The sequence below is a fragment of the Borostomias antarcticus genome (genome assembly GCF_949987555.1).
Source record: "Borostomias antarcticus genome assembly, chromosome: 1".
Taxonomy (NCBI): domain Eukaryota; kingdom Metazoa; phylum Chordata; class Actinopteri; order Stomiiformes; family Stomiidae; genus Borostomias; species Borostomias antarcticus.
This window is the reverse complement of record NC_140234.1, coordinates 61435121-61455628: the sequence shown is the minus strand read 5'-3', so window position 1 is coordinate 61455628 and position 20508 is coordinate 61435121. Positions and strand designations below refer to the sequence as shown.

The 20508-nt window shown below is 46.8% G+C and overlaps 1 protein-coding gene across 1 annotated transcript in view; it reads left to right on the top strand.

The window, feature by feature from the left end:
- doc2b (double C2-like domains, beta) overlaps window positions 1-20508 on the top strand; it is a gene marked incomplete at its 3' end in the record, with an annotated part of 224570 nt that overhangs the window by 10764 nt on the left and 193298 nt on the right. Inside the window, exons 3-6 of the mRNA XM_084437399.1 lie at window positions 5443-5522; window positions 6017-6160; window positions 6393-6522; window positions 13901-13987. Of these exons, the coding sequence (XP_084293525.1) occupies window positions 5443-5522; window positions 6017-6160; window positions 6393-6522; window positions 13901-13987 (441 nt within the window). The remainder of the gene's footprint in view (window positions 1-5442; window positions 5523-6016; window positions 6161-6392; window positions 6523-13900; window positions 13988-20508) is intronic.

Genomic DNA, 20508 nt, shown 5'->3' with positions numbered 1-20508 from the left:
TATTCAGTTTTGCCCAGCCCATAGCAACTGGTTTCTGACCCCCCCCTCTCTCTCTCTCTCTCTCTCACTCTCTCACTCTCTCTCACTCACTCACTCACTCACTCACTCACTCACTCACTCACTCACTCTCTCTCTCTCTCTCTCTCTCTCTCTCTCTCTCTCTCTCTCTCACTCGAGCAAAGTGGGGTGGGGGAAGTTGTAAAGGTAAACACTTTCTCTCTGCTCTAGTTTTTTTCTTTCTTTACTTTTTTAGCTTGTTTGCCAGCAGCTTTTGTGTGGTGTTGACCTGTGCAGGCTGCTGTCTTGAACAGATGCCAAGGCTGGTTTCCCCTTGAAAAGGTTCACAGAGCGATTTCCCCAGAGCCAGCGAGCTTTATGGTTTAGGCTTCGCAATGGAAAGATTGTTTGATTATTTTGAGATGTGCTTGGGGAGGGTTAGGGTTAGGGTTAGGGTTAGCAGGGTTAGGGTTAGCAGGGTTAGGGTTAGGGTTAGCATTTGCCCAAACTGGAACCATTGATGATTGCTCAGTGTTCCAGTGTTTGGGAACACACTCATATTGTCTAGTTGTTTGATTTGATGAATTAGTGAATAGTTTTATATTTGCCAAGTTGTTTTATACTGCCAAGTCTGGTTATGTTTTTGTGTTACTCATTCAAGTTCTCTATGACAATGCTCTCAAATGTCTGTTCATTTTTTGAAGATGACATGTACTAGGTTTAATAAATAATGGCATGTACTAGGTTTAATAAGTAAATTTGCTTACATGTAGCTACGTAATCAATTAAAGGAGGTTGTAATAGAATTAAAACCAGATTTTTTAAGTGATTAAAATGGAACAGATTTTGATTATGAGGTCATCTTGTTCATAAATCTTGCTGGCTTCAATTGCAAATCCTGTGTGTGTGTGTGTGTGTGTGTGTGTGTGTGTGTGTGTGTGTGTGTGTGTGTGTGTGTGTGTGTGTGTGTGTGTGGTTGTGTGTGGTTGTGTGTGGTTGTGTGTGTGTGTGTGTGTGTGTGTCTGTGTGTGTGTCCACTGCTGCTTAATTCAGTCAGCTGTGCCTGAGGCTAAAGTACCAGCATTCACGGAACAAAGGCCATTAGATGGGGTTGGAAATGTAAATGGTTAATAGGTCAGCCACAAACAAGCCTCTCTGAGGGTCAGTACTACAAACACAGCTTGGTCATAGAACAGAGAGAGGGGGGGGGGATTGAAAGCTTTTTCCCATTGGTACAGGCAATGTGGCTCTCTCTTGTTCTTTCAGTTAATTATCTGGAATGAAAAGGAAAGGGTATATGGAGAAAAGACCGAAGGAGAGGGAGATGGAAGGCTTACGATAGAATGCATGATTAAATAACTCACCGTTGAGCAAGTACTTCACCTCCACGTCCACCACCCCACCCCACAGCCAGGGGGCGCTGCACTGACAGTATCGACAGTAGCCTCTGTCATGTCAACTAAGAATACTGAGTTAAAACATGAGATGACTCAATAACACTTTAGGCTAAATGTATAATCCCAGGGGAGTTTGTGTGCCACTGTGCTGAAAAGCCAGTGTGTGTGTGTGCGTGTGTGTGCGTGTGTGTGCGTGTGTGCGTGGGTGTGTGTGTGCGTGTGTGTGTGTGTGTGTGTGTGTGTGTTCATAGCGGATCACCGTTCGTCAAGCCAAACCATTTTTCCACAGAGGAATCAGCTCTAATGGATGAAGTGGAGCAGAGGCAGGATTTCTCATAGAGAAGCAGCTACCATGGCTACATCAGTCTGCTTCTGACTCCTACTCCTACTCCTAACCCTAACCCTTCTGACTCCTACTCCTACTCCTCACCCTAACCCTTCTGACTCCTACTCCTACTCCTAACCCTTCTGACTCCTACTCCTACTCCTCACCCTAACCCTTCTGACTCCTACTCCTACTCCTAACCCTAACCCTTCTGACTCCTACTCCTCACCCTAACCCTAACCCTTCTGACTCCTACTCCTACTCCTAACCCTAACCCTTCTGACTCCTACTCCTACTCCTCACCCTAACCCTTCTGACTCCTACTCCTACTCCTCACCCTAACCCTTCTGACTCCTACTCCTACTCCTAACCCTAACCCTTCTGACTCCTACTCCTCACCCTAACCCTTCTGACTCCTACTCCTCACCCTAACCCTTCTGACTCCTACTCCTACTCCTAACCCTAACCCTTCTGACTCCTACTCCTACTCCTCACCCTAACCCTTCTGACTCATACTCCTACTCCTAACCCTAACCCTTCTGACTCCTACTCCTCACCCTAACCCTTCTGACTCCTACTCCTCACCCTAACCCTTCTGACTCCTACTCCTACTCCTCACCCTAACCCTTCTGACTCATACTCCTACTCCTAACCCTAACCCTTCTGACTCCTACTCCTACTCCTCACCCTAACCCTTCTGACTCCTACTCCTCACCCTAACCCTTCTGACTCCTACTCCTACTCCTCACCCTAACCCTTCTGACTCCTACTCCTACTCCTCACCCTAACCCTTCTGACTCCTACTCCTCACCCTAACCCTTCTGACTCCTACTCCTACTCCTCACCCTAACCCTTCTGACTCCTACTCCTACTCCTAACCCTAACCCTTCTGACTCCTACTCCTACTCCTCACCCTAACCCTTCTGACTCCTACTCCTCACCCTAACCCTTCTGACTCCTACTCCTACTCCTAACCCTAACCCTTCTGACTCCTACTCCTACTCCTAACCCTAACCCTTCTGACTCCTACTCCTACTCCTCACCCTAACCCTTCTGACTCATACTCCTACTCCTAACCCTAACCCTTCTGACTCATACTCCTACTCCTCACCCTAACCCTTCTGACTCCTACTCCTACTCCTCACCCTAACCCTTCTGACTCCTACTCCTACTCCTCACCCTAACCCTTATGACTCATACTCCTACTCCTAACCCTAACCCTTCTGACTCCTACTCCTACTCCTAACCCTAACCCTTCTGACTCATACTCCTACTCCTCACCCTAACCCTTCTGACTCCTACTCCTACTCCTAACCCTAACCCTTCTGACTCCTACTCCTACTCCTCACCCTAACCCTTCTGACTCCTACTCCTACTCCTAACCCTAACCCTTCTGACTCCTACTCCTCACCCTAACCCTTCTGACTCCTACTCCTACTCCTAACCCTAACCCTTCTGACTCCTACTCCTCACCCTAACCCTTCTGACTCCTACTCCTACTCCTAACCCTAACCCTTCTGACTCCTACTCCTACTCCTCACCCTAACCCTTCTGACTCCTACTCCTACTCCTAACCCTTCTGACTCCTACTCCTACTCCTCACCCTAACCCTTCTGACTCCTACTTTTACTCCTCACCCTAACCCTTCTGACTCCTACTCCTACTCCTAACCCTAACCCTTCTGACTCCTACTCCTACTCCTAACCCTAACCCTTCTGACTCATACTCCTACTCCTAACCCTAACCCTTCTGACTCCTACTCCTACTCCTAACCCTAACCCTTCTGACTCCTACTCCTCACCCTAACCCTTCTGACTCCTACTCCTACTCCTCACCCTAACCCTTCTGACTCATACTCCTACTCCTAACCCTAACCCTTCTGACTCCTACTCCTACTCCTCACCCTAACCCTTCTGACTCCTACTCCTACTCCTCACCCTAACCCTTCTGACTCCTACTCCTACTCCTCACCCTAACCCTTCTGACTCATACTCCTACTCCTCACCCTAACCCTTCTGACTCATACTCCTACTCCTAACCCTAACCCTTCTGACTCCTACTCCTCACCCTAACCCTTCTGACTCCTACTCCTACTCCTCACCCTAACCCTTCTGACTCATACTCCTACTCCTAACCCTAACCCTTCTGACTCCTACTCCTCACCCTAACCCTTCTGACTCCTACTCCTACTCCTCACCCTAACCCTTCTGACTCCTACTCCTACTCCTCACCCTAACCCTTCTGACTCATACTCCTACTCCTAACCCTAACCCTTCTGACTCCTACTCCTACTCCTCACCCTAACCCTTCTGACTCCTACTCCTACTCCTCACCCTAACCCTTCTGACTCCTACTCCTACTCCTCACCCTAACCCTTCTGACTCATACTCCTACTCCTCACCCTAACCCTTCTGACTCCTACTCCTACTCCTCACCCTAACCCTTCTGACTCCTACTCCTACTCCTCACCCTAACCCTTCTGACTCATACTCCTACTCCTAACCCTAACCCTTCTGACTCATACTCCTACTCCTAACCCTAACCCTTCTGACTCCTACTCCTACTCCTCACCCTAACCCTTCTGACTCCTACTCCTACTCCTCACCCTAACCCTTCTGACTCCTACTCCTACTCCTAACCCTTCTGACTCCTACTCCTCACCCTAACCCTTCTGACTCCTACTCCTACTCCTCACCCTAACCCTTCTGACTCCTACTCCTACTCCTCACCCTAACCCTTCTGACTCATACTCCTACTCCTAACCCTAACCCTTCTGACTCCTACTCCTACTCCTCACCCTAACCCTTCTGACTCCTACTCCTACTCCTCACCCTAACCCTTCTGACTCCTACTCCTACTCCTCACCCTAACCCTTCTGACTCATACTCCTACTCCTCACCCTAACCCTTCTGACTCATACTCCTACTCCTAACCCTAACCCTTCTGACTCCTACTCCTACTCCTAACCCTAACCCTTCTGACTCCTACTCCTACTCCTCACCCTAACCCTTCTGACTCCTACTCCTACTCCTCACCCTAACCCATGCTCTTGTTTGAAGGAAGGATACTAACGTTCATGCTGTCTGTTGGAAATACTGAGAACTCTCTTTATGCTAGGAGCTAGCATTGTTCTGCTTGATGCTAAAGAACAGGACCGGAATTATTATAATTATTATAATACAACGACCAATATCAAAGTTTCGTCAAACTGTGCACTCTTGAGATATAGGCCGTCGCCGTTAACACACTCAATGTATCCATAGGTGCAAAATCCCTCAAAACCACCATGAACTGATCGGAAGCATACTTTTTTGCCAGAAAATCAACATGCATGTCAGGTAGAACGAAGATGGCTTGACTAGATCCCCCCCCTAGCTCTGCTGCACCACGCCTACATGATTTGGTTTTGATGGGCAATTTTGGAGCCATTATAAATTAATAGCTAAATTAAATTAAGCAGGGGAGAACTGCTCTGCTTACAATAGACACTCGCCTACTTTAGTTCTGGTAAAAGCCACTAATAACTTGCCGAACACAGTTAGACAGAGCTACCCTTTTTATATATATATATATATTTTTTTTTTTACTTGTGGCCTGAAAAAGTGTTTTCCTCCATATAAAAAAGGTTGTGATTAATTAGACCCTGATTTCTAACCCTAACCCTGATCTGTTTTATCACACAAACATGTTGATTATTTGGTTTTGTTTGGTTGGCATCCATAGGAGATGACAGAAACCATGTTTGGAAGTGGCAAGGATTGCTGGGTGTGCCCCAACGACCGCCAGCTCGCTCTCAGAGCTAAGTGAGTACATCATCATACCCTATCAGAGTCTGCCAGCTCGCACTCAGAGCTAAGTGAGTACATGCAATCATACCCTAACAGAGTCTGCCAGCTAGGGTCGGCCAGCTCGCTCTCAGAGCTAAGTGAGTACATGCAATCATACCCTATCAGAGTCTGCCAGCTCGCTCTGAGCTAAGTCAGTACATGCAATCATACCCTATCAGAGTCTGCCAGCTCGCTCTGAGCTAAGTCAGTACATCATCATACCCTATCAGAGTCTGCCAGCTCGCTCTCAGAGCTAAGTGAGTACATCATCATACCCTAACAGAGTCTGACACTATCCAAAAGTTTTGGCCATTTTGTGGTTTCATCAGTTAAAACAATGATGGTTGTTTGTAGTAAAGTTTGCAGCGCGTGTAACATGCTCGTGTTAATCTGGGAGCTAATGTTGTTTTTATGTTTGTGTGTGTGTGTGTGCGTGTGCGTGTGCGTGTGCGTGTGTGTGTGTGTGTCAGACTGCGGACAGGCTGGTCCGTGCACACGTTCCGTTCAGACAGACAGAAGAGGAGCCAGACGCTGAGCGAGCCGGAGCTGGAGATCATCCTGAGCGTCATCCGCAGGGCCGAGAAACTGGAACAGACAGAACAGCTCAGGATTGGGTTGGTGCCACTCATAGTCACACACACACACACACACACACACATTCACACACACACACACACACACACACACACACACACACACACACACACACACACACACACACACACACACACACACACAAATAGGTTTAAAGCCACACAGTCCTAATGCCTTTGAATCTATGCATTTGTCATGGGAGTGTAGAACTGGGTGGAGCATCTGGCCCTAATGTGTTCCCTGCTGTCCCAGGAGGCTGGTGGAGCGCCTGGACACCGTGAGGAACTGTGCGGTGGGGAACGGCCTCTCCCAGTGCCTGCTGTGTGGGGACTCCCTGGGCCTGCTAGGCAGCGCCTCGGTCTTCTGTGTGGACTGTGGCAAGGTACGTACAACAGCAACCACCTGCTGTCTGTCGCCTGGGAAGACCAGAGGTTTTCACTCCTTTTTAGGGAGTCCTGAATTGTCTTTTCTTTTAGGAATGTAGCCTTAATTGTGCTGAATAATGCTGACTTTATCTCCTTAAAGCTGCAGCATGTAAGATTTTGATAAGAATTAAAATATTAAAATGTTGCTATATTGCTGTGCTACAGCAATTACTAGGGACCAGGCAGCAGCATCATCATCTTCCTCCTCTGCCATGGGAGTCTATGGCAACCCATAGAACCGTATGGGAGTCTATGGCAGCCCATAGAACCGTATGGGAGTCTATGGCAGCCCATAGAACCGTATGGGAGTCTATGGCAGCCCATAGAACCGTATGGGAGTCTATGGCAGCCCATAGAACCGTATGGAAAAACGTTGTTCATTCTCGCACACTCATTCATGACAGTCCCATGACTCTTGTCATCAAAGTTGGAGGTGCGCTTATGCACACAACAGTGAGGTACCATTGGATTCCTTGGCTCAAGCTGAGTTCCATGCACCCTGTGACGTCATTTGCCGTTTTACTGGATTTTCTGCCATTTTGAATTTTATGAAAAATGCTTGAAATGTATTTCCTCCTGGGAATTTTCACCAATCTGCACAAAACTCGGTGTGCACAATCCGTTACGGTTAATCGAAAACGGCAGCAAAGCTGCCAAACAGGAAATGGTGTTTATCAGCAACATTTTGAGCTATCAAAACCTCATATGGTACGTTCATCTAACCCAAACCCTAACCCTGACCCTAACCCTGACCTGTGTCACCAAGTCTCATGTTGACAACTCAAACATCGTGTCAAATCTGGAGGTGCGTTCATGCTGAACTGTATGCCCGATTTTCAAAATTGAGGTGGCGTTGCATTCCTTGGATCAAGCCGAGTTCAACGCACTCTATGAGGTAATTTCCACAATATTGGATTGTCCGCCATATTGGATTATGAAAAAGTCTAAAAATATTTCACAGGCCACAATTTTCTTTGAATCTTTAACAAAATATGGTTGTCCATTGTCAAATGTGCTTGAGTACTTATTAGCATACATACAATCCATCCGCCACTACTTACTACCAGAACCATTTAATTTACCTACTTCTAAATAGATTTGACAAATCTAACATAGAGACCCAGAACACGTTGATTCCTCTAGTCAGGTCCCTCTAAAGAGCTTATCCTCTTCCGTGCTCTCTCACTCCTATGCTTCTAGGCAAGCGCCAGGATGTGATGACATCAGGACATCAGGAGGATGTGGAGGGAAATGGCGCTCTCTGCGTTCTTTTGAGAGCTAATGAGATAAACAGCATTAGACTACAGTCAGCTTTTTATTCTGCCCTTCAACCGAATGATGCTTGTATGATGAGTCATTATGAATGGTTGGATACAACATTTTTGTGAATGTGTACAGTGTACAGAAACTGTATTTAACCAGTCGTAGGGAGGTCAAACTGTCCTAGTACATGATGATTACATGTTTGGTCAGGGTTTTTTCTTGGAAAATGAAATCATTAATTTCCATTGCAATAGAAGTATGGGATCAACAGAACGCATGAGACCCAGCTAGGAGCTGGTAATCTGATAATGATGGTTTATTATTAGATAAATGTTTTGGCCTGGTGATCGTTCTGCACTGATTGGTTTTCCCCACGAGGTGGAAACAAAGATTTCTGTTATGCACAGCAAAGGCGAATCTTTCTTCTCCATTTCTGCATCATGGTTATGAATTTAGGAGCAATCATCAAAGAGTAAAACATTTTGAAAACCATTGTCTACATTTTAATGTATTAGACAATTGGGAAAATGTGATAGTTTATTGGTGATATTACTGATTTGAGATCTTACTTAGCATACAACTTACACATTCACTCCTCCTCCCCTTGTCTGTTCCTTCAGATCGGAGGGTTGGATCTGAGGGAGGAACCACTGATCTCCTCCTAACCCTAACCCTTCTAAGGGAGGAACCACTGATCTCCTCCTGACCCTAACCCTTCTAAGGGAGGAACCACTGATCTCCTCCTGACCCTAACCCTTCTAAGGGAGGAACCACTGATCTCCTCCTAACCCTAACCCTAACCCTTCTAAGGGAGGAACCACTGATCTCCTCCTGACCCTAACCCTTCTAAGGGAGGAACCACTGATCTCCTCCTGACCCTAACCCTTCTAAGGGAGGAACCACTGATCTCCTCCTAACCCTAACCCTTCTAAGGGAGGAACCACTGATCTCCTCCTAACCCTAACCCTAACCCTTCTAATGGAGGAACCACTGATCTCCTGTTATGGGATTCTAGTGGCAAACAAGGAAGAAGTACATTTGAGATTCAACCAAGGAGTATAGTATGGCATTTTTAAAGGTTGCGGTATAAGGTAGTTTCCCAATAGATCAAAAGCTGGTGGTGTTGCTATGGTGCTGATTATACACTGTACATGAAAGCCTAAACTGATTTTCCTTTCACTTCATACTGTACAGTACATGGGGGCCATTACAGTGGGGATCACGGGCCAGTTCTGCACGGCCAGTAGAGGGCAGCACACACCTATAAGAGAACCTCATAGGAGATGAGTGCAATGTTCACAGAATAAGATAAACTTGAAGTACTGTCCACATGATTTCTGAGATTGGATCGGATATCTTGGTGCGGAATACTAAAACAGTAGTTTATATTAGTAGTATAGATTTGGTTCACATGCTAAAAGATTCCTTTATAAGTAAATCAAATGCGCATCACTTGGCAGGAGAAATACATAAACTTTTATGTTTGTTTGGTTTTTCCAACCCACGCTCAGTGACACTGAAGATGTCTTGTGTCCCTCGGTCCTTGACTCATCCCACATTCTTACAGTCTAGACAGGGCAGCGAGGTGTGACACATCAGACCCTAACCCTTACAGTCTAGACAGGGCAGCGAGGTGTGACACACATCAGACCCTAACCCTTACAGTCTAGACAGGGCAGCGAGGTGGGACACACATCAGACCCTAACCCTTACAGTCTAGACAGGGCAGCGAGGTGTGACACACATCAGACCCTAACCCTTACAGTCTAGACAGGGCAGCGAGGTGGGACACACATCAGACCCTAACCCTTACAGTCTAGACAGGGCAGCAAGGTGTGACACACATCAGACCCTAACCCTTACAGTCTAGACAGGGCAGCGAGGTGGGACACACATCAGACCCTAACCCTTACAGTCTAGACAGGGCAGCGAGGTGGGACACACATCAGACCCTAACCCTTACAGTCTAGACAGGGCAGCGAGGTGGGACACACATCAGACCCTAACCCTTACAGTCTAGACAGGGCAGCGAGGTGGGACACACATCAGACCCTAACCCTTACAGTCTAGACAGGGCAGCGAGGTGGGACACACATCAGACCCTAACCCTTACAGTCTAGACAGGGCAGCGAGGTGGGACACACATCAGACCCTAACCCTTACAGTCTAGACAGGGCAGCAAGGTGTGACACACATCAGACCCTAACCCTTACAGTCTAGACAGGGCAGCGAGGTGGGACACATCAGACCCTAACCCTTACAGTCTAGACAGGGCAGCGAGGTGGGACACACATCAGACCCTAACCCTTACAGTCTAGACAGGGCAGCGAGGTGTGACAGTGTGTGTGTGAGCGTGTGTCTAGTCCCATGTCCCTGTACCTGCTTTACACAGTCCAACACAAGGTCGACTTATGATTCACTGACGCACGTGCACACAAGCACGCACGCACGCACGCACGCACGGACACACACACACACACACACACACACACACACACACACACACACACACACACACACACACACACACACACACAGCTAATGAAGTATCAGACCCACAGTTCACTGCAGGTGTTGGGGTTGAGGCATCTGGCTCAGTATAACACTACACACAGGCCACAGCAGGTCTGACACCCCGTGACTTTATTAGCTTCCTGGCTGTCATATTCTGGATGCTTATGAACTTCTGTCTTTTGTCAAGGTATGTTGCATAGATATTGATTTTTTGAAAAAATATGATTAGACTACAAAAGTGATCGCTGTTCATCATTCACTGTTCAATGTATGTGTAGATGACAGTGCATTTCTCACAGGTGAGCCTCCATGTGCAGATCAGCCAACTCTCTCTATCCCAGTCTCAGTAAACGACCTCAGCCAAAACACAAATAGCTGTGATTTGTTACGGACATGGAAGACAGGCTTATTGGTCGCTAGGTGACTGTGTCGAGTCTGCATGGGAAGACGTGCTCTGGGTTCAAATGGACCGGCCCGGCCTGCTCATCTAAAGCTCTGGGTTCAAATGGACCGGCCCGGCCTGCTCATCTAAAGCTCTGGGTTCAAATGGACCGGCCCGGCCTGCTCATCTAAAGCTCTGGGTTCAAATGGACCGGCCCGGCCTGCTCATCTAAAGCCGTGATGACACTTTGCGATATTGCCATGATTTTGTTGTCTCAGACTACATTACGTAGTCGGAGAGAAATCCTAGTGTTGTGAGGCCAAATCGTGAGGTTGACTTGAGGAGTCGCACAGTGTGAGAGTCCAAGATCAGCAACTAATTGCTCCTACGTTCTAAAGACGAGGCTGGGACCTCCTGACAAATTTCTAGCATGTCAGAAATGTTCGTCATGGCTCGTGAAGTGTGAGTGGTCCTATGACACGATATCCCCACTCAAAATCATTGATTCAGGCCTAACAAGGTAGGACCCTTTGTTTTATGCACAGTTCACAATTGAACAATTTCAACAGATGTACAAGTTGCTGCTCTTTACAATCGTGGATGACTACAATCGTGGCGGAAAGCAATGGTACAGTGTGAGCAAGCATGTCGTACAGCCAGTGCAGGGCTGAGATGGTAGGACTGAAACCTTCAGTCATGCAGTGTGAGGTGTTCACCGACATGACGATTTTAAAAGTCATACAGTGTCTCCCTGGCCTAACACAATCTCTGCTCTGTAAGTATAGTGTGCATTTGATTACTATACTCAAGGGTTATAGTGTGCATTTGATTACTATACTCGGGTGCTCGAGTCACTTGGTTGTCTTATATTCCGAGGTGGTTGGAAGATGACAACGAATCACACATGGTTGAAGACGGCAGTGGCTATCATGAGGGGAACTCTCCTCATCTCTCTTTCTCTCTGTTCCCCCATCGATTCTGGCCCTATCCATCTTTCTCTCCATCTCCCCCCTACTTCTCCCTTTTCTTTTCCCATCCTTCTAACCCCCATCATCATCCCTCTTCCTATTTCACCGTCACTCAGTTTACCTCTTTCCCCAGTCTCTCTCTCTCTGCCCCTGACTAAAAATACAAGGCCACTTCAGGCAAGACATAATTACCAGCACTTCAGTCCAGCTTTCTCGTTTGTTGCATGGAACTTGATTAAGGCCTCTTCCACATGTCTTTTTATAACATTATAATCAACTCTGTTCCCACATTCATTCTTAAGGTTCCTAAGGGGATAGAACAGCAGCAGCCAACCGATGAAATTGGACAGGTTTTCGTTTTAGCCGGCTGTACCCCAACAATCTCTTACAGTCTACAATTGTCAGGTCGAGGCAATTAAGGCCCTCTGTCTTTTGTTGTAGAGGAACTAACATGATACAGATGATTGTGTGTGTCAATGACTCGACCATATTGGATGGTGTAAGAGCATTGTAGCAGATTATGGACATGACAAATATTGTAAAGACCAAACCATCTCACTGACTGAGTGTTTGTGATGCCTGATAAAGATCCGGCAAGCCAGAGACAGCCTGCTGTCCCCCTAACCCTGCTCTCCCCCTAACCCTGCTCTCCCCCTAACCCTAACCCTGCTCTCCCCCTAACCCTAACCCTGCTCTCCCCCTAACCCTAACCCTGCTCTCCCCCTAACCCTAACCCTGCTCTCCCCTACCCCAGAGACAGCCTGCTCTCCCCCTAACCCTAACCCTGCTCTCCCCCTAACCCTAACCCTGCTCTCCCCCTAACCCTAACCCTGCTCTCCCCCTAACCCTAACCCTGCTCTCCCCCTAACCCTAACCCTGCTCTCCCCCTAACCCTAACCCTGCTCTCCCCCTAACCCTAACCCTGCTCTCCCCCTAACCCTAACCCTGCTCTCCCCCTAACCCAGAGACAGCCTGCTCTCCCCCTAACCCTAACCCTGCTCTCCCCCTAACCCTAACCCTGCTCTCCCCTACCCCAGAAACAGCCTGCTCTCCCCCTAACCCTAACCCTGCTCTCCCCCTAACCCTAACCCTGCTCTCCCCCTAACCCTGCTCTCCCCCTAACCCTGCTCTCCCCCTAACCCTAACCCTGCTCTCCCCCTAACCCTAACCCTGCTCTCCCCCTAACCCTAACCCTGCTCTCCCCCTAACCCTGCTCTCCCCCTAACCCTAACCCTGCTCTCCCCCTAACCCTAACCCTGCTCTCCCCCTAACCCTAACCCTGCTCTCCCCCTAACCCTAACCCTGCTCTCCCCTACCCCAGAGACAGCCTGCTCTCCCCCTAACCCTAACCCTGCTCTCCCCCTAACCCTAACCCTGCTCTCCCCCTAACCCTGCTCTCCCCCTAACCCTAACCCTGCTCTCCCCCTAACCCTGCTCTCCCCCTAACCCTAACCCTGCTCTCCCCCTAACCCTAACCCTGCTCTCCCCCTAACCCTAACCCTGCTCTCCCCTACCTGGGGACTGTTTCCTGTCAAACTCACAGTTAAACCTGACAAAACCCTTTTAGCAAGGACTGGTTCTTTGAAATGGGATTTTGCAAACCATTACCTCTTTCTCTCCTCGCCATGATGCAGCAGCTCTTAGAAATGGTCGCAAAATAAATGTGTAAATTAAAAGGTTGCTTTGAGTTATCAATTATTTTTATTTTGAATTCGTAAAATAAATACAGATGTTAAAGTTGAAGTTGATAATGTGGTTACAGAAAGAGTATATGAAAATACATTTCTGGGTGTTGTAATAGACCAGACGTTCTGCTGGAAACCCAAAGTAAATGTTTTGTGTGTTAAGATTGCCAGGAGCATTGGAATACTGAGCAAAATAAGACATCCTGAATCGGAAAACTTTACTTACACTGCATTGTGCACTTATATTACCATATTTAATGTACTGTGTTGAAGTGTGGGGTAATACCTACAAGAGCACCCTGGAGAAGATATGTATATTGCAGAAAAAAGCAATAAGGATAATTAATCACGTTGAGTATCGTTAGCATACTAATCAGTTTTTAATTTAATTCAAATTCATTGCAACCACTTTACAAAAGGGAGCACTGAGGAGTCAAACTTTTTCAGTTGGTCTGAATCACTATGAGTAAGACAATTCAGTCCCTATAATATGCATTTCCTGTGCTCTCTGTCTCTCAAACAGAAGGTTTGCACCAAGTGTGGTATCGAGACGGTGTGCAGTCAGAAGAGAAGCCAGTGGAAGTGCAAGATCTGCAGTGAGCAGTGTGAGGTAACAGTCTACACTTACACATATTTATTTGATTATCCCAAAATGACAGTCTAAATTATTTGGCAACTGGGTGTCTATTGGATCAGCCTTCAATCAATCAACGCAAACCATATTTCTGCCAGCAAAGGACCAAGTCTGAGCCGAACCAGATCTGGTCCATGGACTGAGCAGGTCAGATCAGAATGGTTCACCAGTCTTTCCATAATAGTATTATAAATGCACCTACAATACATTTTGGTTTAAATGCAGTGTAGACTAGAGATGTAACAATAACGGGTAACCGTGATACAATTCAATGAAATTTATTGCAATACAATTATCATAAAAACCATGTTTGAATTCCGTGCTTCGGATTTTTTTTTGCTTTGTAAATACTGTCCAGCATCAACCAAAGTTAGCAACAGTCTCCAAGACGCATTCTTTTAATGTGTATGCAAACAAAAAGTGCGTAGTGCTGCTTATTTTATTAGTGGTTTTCAAGTGTTTGTATCAGTAGTTTTTGAAAAATGTCAGCACTCTTGTGTAGACACATTTTGTCTAAATGTGAATTTTGAATCCACAAAGTAGTAACCATCTTTAACCATAGTGTAACCTGTTGGACATTCACTGATGCTGGGAGCTGATTTGAGGTGATGTTTATCTCAACCCTATGAAGTTGCAAGTCCTTTGAAGCTCCTAGAAACTGGCACAGAATCTCTTTTGGTGTCCATGTGTGTGTGCGTGTGTGCGTGTGTGTGTGTGTGTGTGTGTGCGTGTGTGTGTGTGTGTGTGTGTGTGGTGTGTGGTGTGTGGTGTGTGGTGTGTGTGTGTGTGTGTGTGTGTGTCCATGTGGAACCCCAGGCTGTCAGGCCTGACAAAGTGCCAGCCTAATCTGATCATCCCCACAGCCTCTCCCCTCCCAGTACATCGTGTTTATATCAGGCCTCTTCAGCGGGGATCCCTCCGCTTTGTTCCCGGGGCTGCCCACCTCCACCATCCATCACGTCCTGAGTCCCAGACCCCCTCCCGGTAGAGGGTTAGGGTTAGACTCCCTCCCGGTAGAGGGTTAGGGATAGACTCCCTCCCGGTAGAGGGTTAGGGTTAGACTCCCAGACTCCCTCCCGGTAGAGCAGGGGTGGCCAACCAGTCAGAGACTAAGAGCCACAAAAATTACTGTGGTAGCACCCAGAGCCACACCATATATACCAGCGTTTCTCAACCTTTTTTTCAGTCACCGCACCCTTCATAAGTACTTAAAATCCCAAGGCACCCCAGTCTAAAATAAGAAGAAAAACATTATTGTCCATTAAATATACATTTAAAGTTAATTTATTTAAAATTAATACATACAAGATATTTTCTGACATAATATATTTTGGACTGGGCTGGGTTAGGCTGGACTGGGCTGGGTTAGGCTGGGCTGGACTGGGTTAGGCTGGACTGGGCTGGGTTAGGCTGGGCTGGACTGGGTTAGGCTGGACTGGGCTGGGTTAGGCTGGGCTGGGTTAGGCTGGGCTGGACTGGGTTAGGCTGGACTGGACTGGACTGGGCTGGGTTGGGCTGGACTGGGCTCGAGATGAGGCTTTGAAATGTCCCAATGATGTCTGGCATATCAGACAGAATGGCTTACCATTACGTTCTATGAAGAAAAAATTACTCTCCCCACTCGGGTAAAAAATGGTTGTGTACAGTAGCCTAGGCTACGTTAGCTTTTGTCGTAAAAGAGAATGACCCACGCAAAGCAAATTATTTTGTTTACAATAGGTGCGTTTACATGACAAATAGTTTTCAATCTGGTTGATTTCAAGCTGATTTCATCTTGAGCGTATACATGGGATACAAAGTAAACTGGTTGGATGTTTACATGCGACAACGCGCACGCAGCCGTGAGTGATTGCGTTACGATGGTTACAAACAGCTGACTACGGAACTGTGGAGCGTGCCTTGATTAGTCAAGTCTTGAGCATGCGCAGAATGAACGCAGAACGCAGCATCAATCCGTTTCAAGGTAGTATACATGACGGACCAAACGGTTTCGAAAAGGTTTAAACTACCTCCTTGAAAGCGATTGGGATTTCAATCGGGTTGGGGCATTTCAGTCGGATTGAGGTGTTTATATGACATATTTTCAATCGGTTTGGCCTTCCAAACCTATTTGAAACCGATTCAAACTGTCCATGTAAACGCACCTAATAATTTTGTTACCAAGGTGATTTGCTACCTATATGATTGGTTTGAAGTGGTTCTCACGCGACTTCCTCACTAGCGAAACAAATCATGATTTTATGACAAATCTGCAATAAACTAAAATGGGCGGGAAGAAATGCACAGCGAAACTAGAGAGAGAGAAACGTTTTTATGGAATGAATGAATTTATTTTTTAATGAAAGGATGGAAGAGCCGCAAGCCAACTTTTTTTGGGAATGGATGGAGGAGCCGCACATTGACGGGCAAAGAGCCGCATGCGGCTCGCGAGCCGCGGGTTGGCCACCCCTGCGGTAGAGGGTTAGGGTTAGACTCCCTCCCGGTAGAGGGTTAGGGTTAGACTCCCAGACTCCCTTCCGGTAGAGGAAAAACACAACGCAAGTTGTGATTCTGTGCTGGCAATCCAAGTTATTTTTTTTAGATAATCTTCCTGACAAAAGTGTCATAATATGCGTAGATCATAGGAACCGTGTGTCTTCGGAGGGTTCACACGGTGTTAGGGTTAGGGTTAGGGTTAGGGTTAGACTCCCAGACTCCCTTCCGGTAGAGGGTTAGGGTTAGGGTTAGACTCCCAGACTCCCTTCCGGTAGAGGGTTAGGGTTAGACTCCCTTCCGGTAGAGGGTTAGGGTTAGGGTCTTCGGAGGGTTCACACGGTGTTAGGGTTAGGGTTAGGGTTAGGGTTAGGGGTCACACGGTGTAATCAGTACAGCGACTGAACTCACAACTCATGCACATGCACCAGCTGATGGCAGCAAGGTGCTGGTGCTGTCAGTGTTGTCAGATTGATGGTAGACTTGAACTTGTCAAAGGATGGTGGCGTTCCAGCGTGTTTCCCTTTATTCATTTTTGCAGCCATAGACTGACTGGATTTCATGTGCGACTTCATAAAAATGAAAATGGGATGAATATATATATATATATATATATATATATATATATATATGTACTTGTACTCAAATGCAGTTCAGGTCCTAGACCTCCAGTCTTCACAATGATACATTTGTTTACCTCCCCCTTTGGCGCAGCATCTACATTTAGTTTACAAATGCTATTTACACTCTTCCCTAAGTACTTTTTTTTTTAGAGACAGCAAAGTCTGTCGCCCCCTAATTGGAATTGGAACAAAAGGCCAAACACATAAACATCCTCTGTGATGCTTTTAGACTGGCAAAAGACCCCTAAAGATGGAGACCAAGTGATGATAAAATGACTCAAGAGGACTTCTCACACTTGTGTGATAATCACACATATTCAAATTCACCTGCTCTTGAGTGGGAAGAGGGTGAGAAGGAAGATAGTATTTCCATGATTACATCTATAAAGAGGATTGAACTGTGCTGAACCACACTGAACTGTCTGAGGGTAACTTAACCAATTCCGATTGCTGAACCAATCATACTTGATTATGGTTTTTCTTATTTCTTTTGCCTCTTATTGAAAAGTTTGGTCTTAAACATATTTTATTACTTTGTGACTGGGGAGCATAAAGGAGACAGACGCCCTCCATTATCAGTGAGGCTCAAGGTGTTTTCAGTCTGTTTATAAAGCACCAGAGTACTTTCTCCTGACACTTCTCTTCTCAATGAAGAGTGTGATTCATGAATGGCAGCTCCATCCTCACCCATGGTTAAGCTCTTCCATACAGGAGGATTTAATGAAGAGTTCAGCAGTATGCCACTCTCATTTTGAGTGAGGGTCTCTTATGCTGTGTTCACACCGGGCGCGGCAAGAAAATTTGCGCCACCCAGTTCGCCCAATCTCGCCGCGGGATCAATGGGTCGCCGCGCGAATCCGCCGCAGAAAGTTAAAAAAATTTAACTTTTGCGAATGTCGCCGCGCCGCCGAGTTCTGCGATTTGCGCCGCCCAGTTCGCGCGAATTGTATTGACTTTCTATGTAAACTCGCCGCGCCGCAGGAAAAATTTGCGCCCGGTGTGAACACAGCATTATAGTGTAATTGTGACACCTTTGTTTAAGCCTTGAGTGTTAAATGTGCATTATGCCCAATAGATTCTCATGTATCCCAGCTGTTTTCACTGTTGGTAGGAGTCAGACTAAGCACTCATGCAGCGTAATCATTTCAATCCTCTGCTCCTTGCTGCCCCTAGGGGGGGCGGGATGGGGTAAGAGCAGAGGATGTTTCATTAGCGACAGCCTACCGCATGTGTGTGTGTCATCTCGCCCATGTCAGCCTACCGCATGTGTGTGTCATGTCGCCCATGTCAGCCTACCGCATGTGTGTGTGTCATCATGTCGACCATGTCAGCCTACCGCATGTGTGTGTGTCATGTCGCCCATGTCAGCCTACCGCATGTGTGTGTGTCATGTCGACCATGTCAGCCCATTGCATGCGTGTTGTGTGTCATGTGACAAATAAACCCTTCTTCTTCTTCTTCTAAGTGAAGTTAAAGTTACAATAATTGATTTTTTGTACATTTTGTCTAACCTAATTAAAACCACCTGATATCACATTGTTTCATTGATCTATAGTGTCTCACCCCTACCAGTCCCCACCTCTAACCTCGTTCATTCCATCATTTCTGCCTGTGTTGTCAAATTACAGCACTTGAAGGTGCATATTATACGTTTGAGGCCTTTCATTTGTAGCCTCTTACTGGCATCTAGCGGTAGGAAATCGATTTTTGCCGACTTATGTCAACACTTGAGTTGTCAAAACTAGGTCAAGTTGATTCCCCCTACTGTTTGGCCCTTACTTATTTGGTGGAAATGGCACTTGGGAGTCAGAATGGAGAGTATTGCAAAGTCACTCTGCAAAACTACAGTAAGTCAATAGTCCAGTAGCTGTATCTCACCAGGCCAGTAGCTGTATCTCACCAGGCCAGTAGCTGTATCTCACCAGGCCACTAGCTGTATCTCACCAGGCCAGTAGCTGTATCTCACCAGGCCAGTAGCTGTATCTCACCAGGCCACTAGCTGTATCTCACCAGGCCACAACTCTTCTTCCCTTCAGTGGTCAGGGGGGATTAGCGCTTAAGCCCAATGTGCCCTCTCACCTCTCCGGGGGCGGACCCTTTGTCCCAATTGTCCCCCTGTCACTGTGGATATGGGTGACACTAATAGAGTTGTGGCTCGTCTCCCCCCAAACACACCAGCCTCAGCTCCCCATCGGGCCTCCAGACCCAGGCATGGACCCCCTCCCTCACGCCACTACCCACTCAACTCATTTCACGAAACACTACCTCTCCTCATATTAATTAGCAACGTTATCAAAGCCACTAATTAAAGTGTCCCAAAATAAATTGTTGCTTAGTGATTTCCATTTCAATTGGCATCACCTAAATGTGTGAGTCGTGAGAGGGAAATGAACACTGCACTTGGTTTTGGCAATGCACAGACACAATGCTAATTGTTTGCAGACTAAATTGATGTGTCCTTTGGTTGTTCACTTATCTGGATGGATGTGCAGCCAACAATGATTATCTTAGCTTGTCTGTAGAGTGTGCCAATTAGTTTCTTTTGGTGTTTATTTTCGCTCAATACAACGTTCAGTGTGAAAGGGGGAGAACAACGAGGTGCACATTATAGGGCTGACCCCATTTAGTTGACTGGACGATTGTTTGGTCGATGGGCTGTTGGTCAATCAAGATTTTTTTTGGTCTAGAAAACAAATCTCCACACAGCATGAGACGATTCAGGCCACAGTCCGGCACGCTTGTCAGTAGAATAATCCTTTCTGGATGCTGTCCTTCACTGTTTGGAAGGAATACAGAACAAATAGAATATACATAAAACACATGAAGAATGATCTTCCATGTTTCTCTCTTATCCCCTCAGCGGATCTCAGCGTTTCTCGCCAGCACTGTACAGTTTAACTACAGCAGATAGCCGAGTCATTCCTGGTACCTGTAGATCCCAGATAGCTGAGTCATTCCTGGTACCTGTAGATCCCAGATAGCTGAGTCATTCCTGGTGCCTGTAGATCCCAGATAGCTGAGTCATTCCTGGTGCCTGTAGATCCCAGATAGCTGAGTCATTCCTGGTGCCTGTAGATCCCAGATAGCTGAGTCATTCCTGGTACCTGTAGATCCCAGATAGCTGAGTCATTCCTGGTACCTGTAGATCCCAGATAGCTGAGTCATTCCTGGTACCTGTAGATCCCAGATAGCTGAGTCATTCCTGGTGCCTGTAGATCCCAGATAGCTGAGTCATTCCTGGTGCCTGTAGATCCCAGATAGCTGAGTCATTCCTGGTACCTGTAGATCCCAGATAGCTGAGTCATTCCTGGTACCTGTAGATCCCAGATAGCTGAGTCATTCCTGGTGCCTGTAGATCCCAGGCCCCATCTCACTTATTGTCTCTCCCTGCATCCAGACAGA